Source organism: Kogia breviceps, chromosome 2, assembly GCF_026419965.1.
Source record: "Kogia breviceps isolate mKogBre1 chromosome 2, mKogBre1 haplotype 1, whole genome shotgun sequence".
Taxonomy (NCBI): domain Eukaryota; kingdom Metazoa; phylum Chordata; class Mammalia; order Artiodactyla; family Physeteridae; genus Kogia; species Kogia breviceps.
Window position 1 is genome coordinate 65250830 of NC_081311.1, and position 13803 is coordinate 65264632.

The 13803-nt window shown below is 36.6% G+C and overlaps 1 protein-coding gene across 7 annotated transcripts in view; it reads left to right on the forward strand.

The window, feature by feature from the left end:
- The window catches only part of HERC4 (HECT and RLD domain containing E3 ubiquitin protein ligase 4), a 140266-nt gene that overhangs the window by 50356 nt on the left and 76107 nt on the right, over window positions 1-13803 (forward strand). For all 7 annotated transcript variants that reach the window (XR_010838956.1, XM_059054934.2, XM_067025509.1 and 4 more), the window contains exon 8: window positions 8181-8341. Coding sequence is in view for 6 of the 7 variants with exons in the window: in XM_059054934.2 (XP_058910917.1) it covers window positions 8181-8341 (161 nt within the window). In the remaining variant the exon portion in view is untranslated. The remainder of the gene's footprint in view (window positions 1-8180; window positions 8342-13803) is intronic.

A 13803-nucleotide genomic window follows, 5' to 3' on the forward strand; every position in this document is an offset into this window, starting at 1 on the left:
CTATTAAGGTTCATCATCTGGTTGTTCTCAGGGAACAACCCTGTTGTTTTATTTTTTTTTTTAAGTAGACTTTATTTATTTATTTATTTATTTGCGGTACGTGAGCCTCTCACTGTTGTGGCCTCTCCCGTTGCAGAGCACAGGCTCTGGACACGCAGTCTCAGCGGCCATGGCTCATGGGCCCAGCCACTCCGTGGCATGTGGGATCTTCCTGGACCGGGGCATGAACCCGTGTCCCCTGCATCGGCAGGCAGACTCTCAACCACTGTGCCACCAGGGAAGCTCTAGACTTCATTTTTTACAGCATTTTTAGGTTCACCAGAAAATTAAATGGTATATATGTTTCAATTGATGAACCTACTGTTGACAAAAATGATCAATAAACAATCTGTAATAGGAAAAGAAAGGAGTTTTATTTGAGCCAAACTGAGGACAATAGCCTGGAAGACAGCTTCTCATATAACTCTGAGGAACTACTCCTCCAGAGAAGCATGGTTTTCAGCACAGTTTTATATCTTGTCAGAAGAAAGAACATCAAACAAGTCAGGGATACATTCCTTCCGGGTTTCCCAAAAAACAGATCAGCATGTACACAGCAAGTCCATATGGCCTTGGCACCTGGGAAGAGAGTCTTATCATCTAAGGAGTGCCAGCATTGGCATCCCAGGAAGGGAGGGGTTTAATCTTTATTTTTTACATGGGTATTCTTTACTTCTGGTCATTGTGCCCTTCTCTTTAATAATTACAGTAGATATACAGTATATGTTTGATAGGCCACAAACAGGCTGTTTTAGTTAGGATTAAAATCACATTAACTTATGTATAAGCCAGAGTGACTTCCCCATACCTCAATATGTGAAAATTTCTTTCATCACTACATTGACAGATCATTACAGGTATACATAGTATATGTTAGGGTTCATTCTGTGGGTTTGGACAAATGTATAATGATGTGCATCCACCATTATAGTATCATACAGGGTAATTTCAATGCCCTAAAAATCCTGTATGCTCCCCTTATTTATCCCCCCACTTCCCTAACTCCTGGCAGTCACTCATTTTTATTCTCATAGTTTTGCCTTTTCCGGAATGAAATATAGTTGGAGTCACATAGTATGTAGCCTTCTCAGATTGTCTTCTTTCACTTAGTAATATGCATTTATGGTTCCTCCTTGTTTTTTCATGGCTTGATTGCTGATTCCTTTTTAATGCTAACTAATATTCCAGTGTCTAGATGTGCCAGTTTGTTTACCCATTCACCTACTGAAGGACATGTTGGTTGCTTCCAAGGTTTTGGCAGTTATGAATAAAGCTGTTATAAATATCTGTGTCAGGTTTTTGTGTAGACACAGGTTTTTAACTCCTTTGGATGAATAATGAAGAGCACAATTGCTGAATCATATTGTAACAGTATGTTTAGTTTTGTAAAAAACCATCAAACTGCCTTCCAAAGGAGCTGTATCATTTTGGATTCCCATGTTGGTTTATTTTTTCCTTTGAATGGGCCTCACTTTCCGTTTTCTTTGTATTCTCTGTGATTTTTTTCTTTTTGAAAACTGTACATTTGAACCTAATAATGTGGTAACTCTAGAAATAATATTCTTTCCCTTCTCTAGGGTTTGCTGTTTTTTGTTTTGTTTTTATTTTTTGATTTTTATAGGTTGTCTCTGTGCCAAGGATCAGCCTGAGGTGTAAACATAAGGTCTTCTCAGGTCATTTCTGAGACTGCACCTTTTCCAGGGCATGCACAATGACTTTCTAAATTCCTTTGTATATGCAGTTACATTTGAATGCCCGAGATCTTAAATGACTGACTTCTAAAAGGGGCAGAAGAAAAAAGAAAGGGGAGAAAATAGAAGAAAATAAAAGGGAAGAAAACACCAGCCCTTTAAATCCTCTGGAAGTCTCTTCAGCTGGAGGGGAATAGGCTTGAAACAGTGGTCAGAAGGGGTGCAGAAAAGACTTACCCACCTTTGTATCTGTATGTCTGTGATCAGAAGCAGCAATCAATGATCAGAGGACCAATCTCAAATATAAGGACCTTATTGCCTACCCTGGCTCCCACAAGCTATGTCCGAGATACTCTTGGAGCATGTGGATTATTGCCTGTCACAGGGCTGAGGGTGAAGGGGTAGGTAGTTACTACTGTGCTAAGTGCTGAAATTAATCAAAATTAATTGCAATTTACCACCCAAGCCTTCCCTTGGAAATTACAAGCCTTTAATAGACGCCAGAGTTTTAAAATAGTTACATCAGACAGATTCTGTCACAGCAGTTGTCTAAGTGAGGAGACAGATTCCTGGTGCTTCCTACGTCACCATCTTCTCAGAATCATCCTCTCATAGCTCCATCTTTGTAAACTCCTTTGCCCTCCTGCTTTTTAGTGCTACTGTTGCCATAAATTAAGTTCCATGTGTATGTGGATCTGTTTCTGTCATCTCTATCTTATTCCTTCAATCTGTGTGTCTATCCCTGTTTGATTATTCTTGATTTCTCCTTGTATGTCTGTCAGTTTTTGCTTTTGCTTTTGAGGCTGTGTTCTTAAGTGCATAAAATTTAAATTTCATCCATTCTTGATGAATTGAACCTTTTGTCTTTGTGGTGGTGATCCTCTAGATCTCTAATATCATTTTTGTTTCCTTAAAGTCTGTTTTATCTGATGTGAATAGAGCTCCACCTGCTTTTATATTGATATATATATATATATTTTACCTATTTATTTTTTTTCAATTCTTTTACTTTGTCTTTCTGTATGTTTTAGATGAATCTCATGTAAATAGCATTGTTAGATTTTTTTTAAAAATTCATCCTAACAATCTTTGTCTTTTAAATGGACAGATTTGGCAAGTTTTATATTTTTTTTATTATTACTAATATATTTGGGTTTAAATCTGCCATCATATTTTGTACTGTTTGTGCTACCTGTTTATTTTTGTTTTTTTTCTTTTCTTTTTTGCCTTTCTTTGGAGTAATAATTTTTTTAGTCAGTTTATTTTTATTTTTATTTTTTAAAATTTATTTATTTATTTATTTATGGCTGTGTTGGGTCTTCATTGCTGCGCGTCGGCTTTCTCTAGTTGTGGTGAGTGGGGCCTACTCTTCGTTGTGGTGCGTGGGCTTCTCATTGCAGTGGCTTCTCTTGTTGCAGAGCACAGGTTCTAGGTTAGTGGGCTTCAATAGTTGTGGCACACAGGCTCAGTAGTTGTGGCACATGGGCTTAATTGCTCTGTGGCCTGTGGGACCTTCCAGGACCAGGGCTTGAACCCGTGTCCCCTGCATTGGCAGGCAGATTCTTAACCACTGCACCACCAGGGAAGTCCTTTTAGTCAGTTTAATTCCCTCTACCTATTTGGAAATTTGGGAACTCTTTTTTAGTTGTTACTCTAGAAATAACAACATTAATCTTTAAGTTATGTTAATACTTTCCCCCTTTTCTGGAAGTTGTAAGACCTCTGTTTACCTTCCCAACTTTTCATTCTCTATATTTATTTATTTTCTTTTTTAGGCCACGCCGTGCAGCATGTGGGATCTTAGTTCCCTGACCAGGGATCGAACCCATGCCTCCTGCATTGGGAGCGCAGAGTCTTAAAACAACTGGACCATCAGGGAATTCCCATTCATTCTCTCTCTATTTTTTTTTTTTTTTTTTTGCTGTACATGGGACTCTCACCGCTGTGGCCCCGCCCGCCACGGAGCACAGGCTCCGGACGCGCAGGCCCAGAGGCCATGGCTCACAGGCCCAGCTGCTCCACGGCATGTGGGATCTTCCCGGACCAGGGCACGAACCCGTATCCCCTGCATCAACAGGTGGACTCTCAACCACTCTCCACCAGGGAAGCCCATTCTCTATATATTTTTAAACCCCAGAAGAACATTGCTTCATATAGTCAGTGTACATTTAGAGATGGCTCTACATATATTTACTACCATTTTTTTCTCTTTAGTTTTTACAATTAGTTTCATTTTCCTTTTATCAGCCACCCTTTGGAATTTTCTTTAAGTAGATTTGCAGGTGGCAGACTCTTTTGTGTATCTAAAAATGTCTGTATTGCACCTTCGTTCATGAATGATGTTGGTTATAGAATTCTAGCTTGGCATTTGCTTGCAGCACTTAAGATAATGTTCTACTGTCTTTTGGCTTCAGTTCTTCTGAGAAGTCAGCTGCTGGTATGTTGCTCCTTTGAAGGTAATTTGTCTCTTTTCTCTCTCTCTTCAGTTTTGCTTTCATTTGTTAAGGTATGGATTTCCTCATTTTCTTACTGGACTTGTTGAATCTGTGGAATAATCTCTCTTTAGATACAGCTTTTCCTTTCCTCATAGAACTCTGATTGGATGTGTATTAAATCATCTCACTCCACCTTGTAGTCTTACTTTCCACATTTTTGTCCCTCTTTGCTGCCTTCTTGATTATTTTTATGATTTATATTTCAGTTCATTAATTCTCATACTATATTTTTGGTTAAACCTATATTCTTGATTTTGGTTACTGTGATTTTTCAGTTCTAGTGTTTCATACTGGTTCTTTTTAAAAATCTGAAACAATTTTTTTTCTTTAATCTTTCCAGCTGTCTGTTAGTTTTCAACTTTGGCCTTTATTTCTTGGACATTAAACAAGTATTAAACATAATTATTCTAGATTCTTATGTTTGAAAATTCTGATATCTGAAATCTTTAGGGATCTATTTCTATTGTTTCTTCTTTCTGCTAGGTTTTGTTCATGGTACCCTGTTTCTTTGCCCAGTTTTGTGTGTTTGACCATGTATTTGAAAAATTATTTATGGGGATGATGTGACAAAGCCTTCCTTTCCTTTTTTCATATATGAATCAGGATAAAAGGTAAATAAAACTCAACATATAAGTGAGCAGAAATGCTTGCTATCTTAATCTTGTTTATTAGACTGTTGAAGTTATACATGAATATATATTCACTAAAGTATAGAGAGTTCAACTTTCCTTGTTTATCCACTTCATGAGTAATTCATTAAGATTATAAATATTTTTAGGTAATTTTTTTCCAATGAAATATTTAATCTGTCCCTTGTGAGATATCACACATAGTTTAATGTTATCCAGTTTTGTAATTCTTAACAGTAAAAATGTGCTTGATTTGAATAGTTATTCTTAGCTCTGTAAACTTAGTTCTTTCCAGTAATTTTATTTATTTAATTATTGGACTGGGGGAGGAATTTCAGTTATATATTAATTGAGATGTAAAAAATGATCTACAGAGGGAATGTTGGTTGGTATCATGACCAATTTGATTTCCAGATAGTTGGTACTGTAAGAACTATGTATTATTTCCTTATTAAATAATTGTCAGAAACTTCCTGAAGGAAGCAGGCAAGGGACACCAGAAATGTGAACTCATCAAAGAGATAATCCAAACGGAAAAGATTCAGATTCCAGTACTATAGTGTCATATTGGTTTTGAGCTATTATATCAAATATAGGACTTGAGATAGTTATGTTTGTTCAGTAGCTCTCAACTCTTGACTTCATGCTGTAATCCTTTGGAGAGTTTTTAGTAATATGTATTGTTGCCTAGGCTCACTCCTAGACAACTCCAAAATGCAGCCAGGGTTAAGAACCACTGCTTCAGTAGACCAGTTTGAGGAGGAATTTAACAAACTAGTATTGAGCAGTTGTTTTTGAACTGTTGATATGTTCCTTTGAAATGTCACAGCGGCTGCTTCCTGAAGGAGGCAGACTGGGCAATGTTAAACCCTTCTTTAGCCAGAACAGTTTGTCTGTTTTATATGCTAGGATTCCATTTAATGTTTATTTTGTTAAGAGTATCCTTGATTTAGAATTTTTTTATTAACCTTGGCTCATCTGGCTCTGAGATAAGATGGTTGTTAGATTCTACTTAGTTTTCCAGTAATGTGACAGACTAGATAACTTGAAAACCCTTTTGAATCAAAACACCTTTGAAATAACATAGATTAGTTTGCCAACAAGTAAAGGGAATTCCGCAGGGCAAAAACAAGGAAATCTGAAAACCATACCTGTTTGTTTGAACTGACTCTGGAGCTGCTCTGAAAAAATTTGCCAACCTAGGTAATGTATTAATTAGCTTATTTTGCTAAACAAATCACCCCAAAACTTAGTGGCTTAATACAATTACCTATTTAGCTAATAATTAATTCTGTGGTTCAGTGATTTGGGCTGGGCTTAGCTGGGCAGTTCTTTTTTTTTTTTTGGCTGCATTGGGTCTTTGTTGCTGAGAGTGGGCTTTCTCTAATTGCGGCGAGTGGGGACTGTTCTTTGTTGCGGTGCGTGAGCTTCTTGTTGTGGTGGCTTCTCTTGTTGTAGAGCACAGGCTCTAGGAGTGCAGGCTTCAGTAGTTGTGGCATGTGGGCTCAGTAGTTGTGGCTCATGAGCTTAGTTGCTGTGCAGTGTGTGGATCTTTCCAGACCAGGGCTCAAACCCGTGTCCCCTGCATTGGCAGGGAGATTCTTAACCACCAGGGAAGTCCCTGGGCAGTTCTCATCTTAGCTGAACTCAGTTAATCAGCCGATGATCTGGGTAGGGGCTGGGTGGTCTCTGGGGGCCTTAGCTGGGTCAGCTTGTCTCTGCTTCAGATTATATATCATCCTTCAAATGCTAACCTTGGGTTATTCTCAAGATGGTAGAGCAGAGTTCCAAAAGAGAGGGAAAGAGTGCAAAGCCACTGGTGAGGCATAGGCTCAGATCTGATGCACTGTCATTTCTGCTGCATTCTGTTCAAAGCAAGCCACAGGTCAGAGACCAGTTTTAAGACATGGAGAATTAGATTCACCATCTTGGTGGGAACACCTGCAGAAGTCATATTGTAAGGATAACGGGTATAGGGAAAAGAATAACTTGGGTCCTTTTTATAAACAATATACCACAGATGGCAAAGGAGTTTGGAATAGGAGATGAGACCTAAGAACTGGTAGAGGCAGTAGTGAGGCCTTTGAAACCATCTCTTCCCAGTAAAGCCGCCTCATGGGAAGAGTTCACCATGCAATATTCTCTTGCTAGTTTAAGGAGACTTTTCTGGCCTTGGCCTGTTTTCTGGTTTGGATCTCCCCTCAGAATTTGTAACCACAGGACTGCCCTAAAGTAGGTTTAGAGCTTGTCAGAGTAGTCCTGGGTTGGTGTATATGTATTATATTTCACAACATATTAAGGGTTTTAAATGAAGTAACTGGCTGGCTGTTTTGAAAAAAAGAACTAGAAATGGTATAAAACATAGTCATTAAAAGTTTAAATTCAGTGGGTAGTTGAAACAGCGGGTTGGACAACACTGCTAAAGAGAAAAATAATGACTTGAAAGATAGATCCAAGGAAATTAGTCACAAGGGGTATGGATATTAAAGAGAAGTTAAAAGACTGGTTGGGTATGTTGGGAAGATAAAACATATGTCTAATATTATCAAGAAGAGAATTGAATAAATGGGAGAGAGACAGTATTTGCAGAAGTAACACTTAAGAATTTGTCAGACTTGATAGAAGCCATAAAACCTGAGATTGAGGAACACAAGGCCTGAGCTGGATAATCACCTTTAACCCATTCCTAAACTTACAGTAGTGAAGCATCAGAAGGAGTTGGATAGTTTCACTGCTTAGTGGGTTTTCTTTAGCTTCAGTTCCATAATTTCTTAGGTTTGCTTCCACTCTGCAATCTCTAGAGGAGTCTGAGTGTGTATACATAAGGATAAATTTCTTTTGAAGAAAGGAAACATTGTTTTATCATGCAGTTTTATATATACCAATCTTCTGCCCAGTTCTTATCTTAAAACTTTTGAGTGATGCCCAGATGGTGGGCCCTCATAGACCGTAGAGCACTAAGCTAGAAGCTGACAGAGAGAGAGAGCGGCTGGGGAGCTTTCTTGGACAGCATTATTAGATGCTGCCTCTAGTGCTAAATCATATATTATAAGGGATTCCAGTATAGAGCTGGGCCTTTTAAAATTTGGACATTTGTGGGAATTTTCTGGAGTATGCTTTATGCAGCCTGCCTGTGTGGTACAGAATTCATTCAGTATAGAGTAAGGCTATTAAATATTTTGTACAGAAAAGTTTAGAACTATAATGGTTTCATTAACTTACTTTTGAAGACAAAAATTATATCAGTAATATTTGCTGTACTTTTCTGAATGTAAATTGTTTGAAAGGTAACATTAAGTCTGAGGTTTTCTATCATTTTACTCTAGGCAGCACACTTCTGCTTTTGTTCCTTCATCAGGACGAATTTATTCTTTTGGACTTGGTGGTAATGGACAGCTAGGAACTGGTTCAACAAGCAACAGAAAAAGTCCTTTCACTGTGAAAGGAAATTGGTTCCCTTATAATGGACAATGTCCACCAGATTTTGGTAAGTTCTTTTACATTAAAGCTTTGCTGCACACACTAAAATTATTCTTAAAATGTTGCTCTTAAAAGATGAACTTTTCTATGTTTTAAATGAAAGAATTACAAAATACATTGTTTAGTGAAAACAGCAAGATACAGAATACCGTATATGGTTGCTTAGTTTGTTTATATATATATGCATAAGGAAACCCAGGATAAATAATGAAAGTAGGTTGGGCATTTGGGAACTGAATGGTGACTAGATACCAGTGGGAGGGAAGTGTTTTTGTTTTTTATTTTTGATTATGGTAAAATACACATAATACAAAGTTTATGAACTTAACTATTTTTAAGTGCACAGTCAGTAGTGTTAAGTACATTCACATTGTTGTGTAACTACCTCCAGAGCGTTTTTGTCTTGCAAAACGAAAACTCTGTGTTCATTAAGCAACAATTCTCCATTCACTCTTCCCACTAGCTGGCAACCATTCTGCATTCTGTCTCTGTGAACTTGACTTAGCTCTAAATATCTCATAAGTGGAATCATACAGTATTTGTTTTTTTGTGATTGGCTTGTTTTATAAACTTAGCATAATGTCCTTAAGGTTCATCCATGTTACAGCATGTGTGTATAGACCACATTTTGTTTATCTGTGAACTGCAGATGGACATTTGGATTGTTTCCACCTTTTGATTACTGTGAATAATGCTGCTATAAACATGGGTGTATAAATACCTCTTCAAGACCCTGCTTTCAATTCTTTGGGGGTATATACAAGACTTTAAAATTATATAACATTTTCTATTTATCTGAAATTTGAACATATGAATATATTACCTGTTCGAAATATTAAAATTTAAAATTTGCTTTTATATCACTACTGTTTTAGCCAAGTCTATATTTTTGTTTTCTGTTACTCTTTTAACAGATCTGGTTATCTTTTCAATGATACTAACTTACTACTTAAAGAATTTGAGATGTTCAGATGCTGTTTTCTCATTCACTTCTTTGATATGCTGCAACCAAAATGTACTGTTTAAAATATTTCCTTTACCATGCTAAACTATACCTCAGAATTGTTTTCTCATTTATTTTATCTATGTTTGATTGTCTTTGGGATTTTACTCTGAGTTGTGGGACTTGAGTCAAGACTATTCTGTGATGAACCTACTATGAGTGTTGACATTTGAAAAGGTCCATCACTTTTTATTATGAATTACCTTTGAAGATACTTTCTTTTTTTTTTTGGTAGCTAAAAGGCTATCTCGGTTATACTTTTATTTAACAAAGGTCAGGATATGATACTATATTTTTCTTGTTTTTGTTTGATTTTGTGTTAGAATATATGGCTCTGCTTTCTTCCAGTCACTCTTAGGTTTGGAACCTGCATTTATTTTAGTAGTATTGTTCTTTTTCTTATGTCCTTAGGAGCATGTTGGTGTTTCATCATATCAGTTTCTTCCACAAGGCACCATTAATAACCTAACAAAGAGATTTGTAATTTAAAGCAGCATGGATATTGTAAGGAATCATGTATTTCTGTTATACAGTTTAGTCACTTAGACATGCATTTTGTTGCCTTTGAAACTGCATACCTTAAGATTATTTGCATTAAAGTGGGAAAGGAAATGGAGTTCTAAAAGCAGTCATTTTTGCTACAATTTAGTTTCATTTAAAAATTGTTTATTCACAGTAGCCAAAAGGCATAAACAACTCACGTCCATCAACAGATGAATGGATAGAAAAGTATGGTATATACATGTAATTGAATATTAGCCATATACAGGAATGAAATTTTGGTACATGCCACAGCATGGAAGAACCTTGAAAACATGCTAAGTGAAAGAAGCCTGACACAAAAGGATAAATATTGTATGACTCCTCTTATATGAGGTACCTAGAACAAATTTATAGAGACAGAGAGAACACTGGTTTCCAGAGTCTGGAGGGAGAGGAGAATGAGGAGTTGTTTAATGGGTACAAATTTTCTGTTTGGAATGATAAAATGTACTGGAGGTGAATAAGGGTGATAGTTGCACAACACTGTGAATTTGCTTGGTGCCATGAATTAACACTTTAAAATGGTTAAAACAGTAAATTTTCTGTTATGTATATCTTACCACTATTTTATATATATAATATATATAATGGCTGATAATTATTTTGTACTGTACTAAAGCTGTGTAGGATAGGAACTAATTAAATGTGAATTTAATTTACTCAGCCCCTCTAGAAGTTAAGTCCGTGGCCCCCCACCATAAATCACATTGTTAGCATAAACTATCTGGTATGGCCTCAAGGCCACAGGTAAAAATAGACACTTTTTTTTTTCACACACACACACACACACACACACACACACACACTGTATTTTATTTTTACAAGAGATAAATAAACTGACACCAAGCATTGTAAATGGTTGACCACAACAAAAGAAGCCACAATGATTGCAATTACCAAACACGAAACACACTCATACTATGTCATAATATTGACATTCAGTCCAGTAATCCTCCACTCTAACAGGTCCTTTACTTTGCAGTGAAAATTGATTTGTATATTTTTTGCCTCTGAGTCCTTGCGGGATTTATTTTATTTTATTTTTTTAAATTATTATTATTATTATTATTTTTATTCAAACAGAAAGTCACAAAAATTATAATCATCCTCATCGGTTCACCCAGTCCCATGTAATTAATTTTTGTTTTCATCTTGATCTTTTGTTAGCACTTTTATGAATTCATCAGTTTTCCATTAGAGTTCTGAAAATGCTTATTCATTCAGTTCAGCAGTATAGTCAGTTACCAGAAACCTGTACTTGTCAGAGTCTTTTCCATGAATTCCTTGAAGATGAAACCCTTTTATAGGAACATTTTTGCCAAAGCATCAGTACACCCAGAACTGTCTGTAAATGACAGAAGACTTTAAAATGAACACGGTTAAAGATTTGATGAAAGTTCATAATAATGCAATTGACAAGGAAATTTAGTTACTTCTGAGATATACATTTTAAAGTAATAACTAGAATTATGACTTAATAACATTATGCCAGAACATATAAGATTTTAAGAAATTTCTTGTAATGTCTGAAACATTTATATTAACATATTTCCATACAAATAACCCAAAGAAAGTTCAGTATTAGTTGGTTTTTTGTTTGTTTTTTTATACTGCAGTTTCTTATTAGTCATCAGTTTTATACACATCAGTGTATACATGTCAATCCCAATCGCCCAATGCATCACACCACCATCCCCACTCCACTGCAGTTTACCCCCCTTGGTGTCCATATGTTTGTTCTCTACATCTGTGTCTCAACTTCTGCCCTGCAAACTGGTTCATCTGTACCATTTTTCTAGGTTCCACATACATGCATTAATATACGATATTTGTTTTTCTCTTTCTGACTTACTTCATTCTGTATGACAGTCTCTAGGTCCATCCACGTCTCAATGACTTAGTTTCTTAATGACTCAATTTCGTTCCTTTTTATGGCTGAGTAATATTCCATTGTATATATGTACCAACCACATCTTCTTTATCCATTCATCTGTCGATGGGCATTTAGGTTGCTTCCATGACCTGGCTATTGTAAATAGTGCTGCAGTGAACATTGGGGTGCATGTGTCTTTTTGAATTATGGTTTTCTCTGGGTATATGCCCAGTAGTGGGATTGCTGGATCATATGGTAATTCTATTTTTAGTTTTTTAAGGAACCTCCATACTGTTCTCTGTAGTGGCTGTATCAATTTATATTCCCACCAACAGTGTAAGAGCGTCCCCTTTTCTCCACACCCTCTCCAGCATTTGTTGTTTGTAGATTTTCTGATGATGCCCATTCTAACTGGCATGAGGTGATACCTCATTGTAGTTTTGATTTGCATTTCTCTAATAATTAGTGATGTTGAGCAGCTTTTCATATGCTTCTTGGCCATCTGTTTGTTTTCTTTGGAGAAATGTCTATTTAGGTCTTCTGCCCATTTTTGGATTGGGTTGTTTGTTTCTTTAATATTGAGCTACATGAGCTGTTTATATATTTTGGAGATTAATCCTTTGTCTGTTGATTCGTTTGCAAATATTTTCTCCCATTCTGAGGGTTGTCTTTTCGTCTTGTTTATGGTTTCCTTTGCTGTGCAAAAGCTTTGAAGTTTCCTTAGGTCCCATTTGTTTATTTTTGTTTTTATTTCCATTACTCTAGGAGGTGGATCAAAAAAGATCTTGCTGTGGTTTAAGTCAAAGAGTGTTCTTCCTATGTTTTCCTCTAAGAGTTTTATAGTGTCTGGTCTTACATTTTGGTCTCTAATCCATTTTGAGTTTATTTTTGTGTATGGTGTTCGGGAGTGTTCTAATTTCATTCTTTGACATGTAGCTGTCCAGTTTTCCCAGCACCACTTATTGAAGAGACTGTCTTTTCTCCATTGTGTATCCTTGCCTCCTTTGTCATAGATTAGTTGACCATAGGTGCGTGGATTTATCTCTGGGCTTTCTATCTTGTTCCATTGATCTATGTTTCTGTTTTTGTGCCAGTACCATATTGTCTTGATTACTGTAGCTTTGTAGTATAGTTTGAAGTCAGGGAGTCTGATTCCTCCAGCTCTGTTTTTTTCACTCAAGACTGCTTTGGCTATTCGGGGTCTATAAAAAGACACTCTTAACAGGATATTTCCAAGACTTTGAGACTCTCTCCTTGGAACTAGGCAAAAGGCAAACCTTTCTTTAGAATGTGTATAGTATTAGTGTATAGGACATCTGTATTAGTTTGCTAGGGCTGCTATAATAAAATAGTGCAAACTCAGTTGCTTGAACAATGCAAATTTATTGACTCAGTTGTGAATGCTAGAAGTCCAAGATCAAGGTGTTGGCAGTGTTGCTTCCTTCTGAGGGCTGTAAGAAAGAATCTGTTCCATGTGTCTCTCCTAGCTTTTGGTGGTTTGCTGGCAATCTTTGGTATTCCTTGGCTAGTAGATCTCTGCCTTCATCCTCCCATGGCATTCTCTCTATGTGCCTATCTGTGTCCAAATTTTGCCCTTTTATAAGGACACCAGTCATTTTGTATTAGTGGTCCACCCTACTCAAATTGACTTCAACTTATGTAATTACATCTGCAGTGACCCTATTTCTGAAGAAGGTCACTTTCTGAGGGTACTAGGGATTAGGACTTCAACATATGAATTTTGGGGGAGCACAATTCATCATGTGACAACGTCCCAGACTTGACAAATTTTAATCTTCTACTGTGCCAGAGACATCATAAGCATTGGCTCCATAAGTACAACCAACTTTATTCTTTAAGATGATTTGTCATATCTGATTCAATAGCCATCGTTCTTAATATGACATTTCAGGTAAGTTCTTGGTTACATAATTGATTTGCTCAATCAGTTATGAAAGAAGTACAAACTAGTGAGAAGGGGAACATATTCTTACTGAACCCATGCAGATAGCAACGTTACTGTTAAAAGAACAGAAACATATTAAGTTTG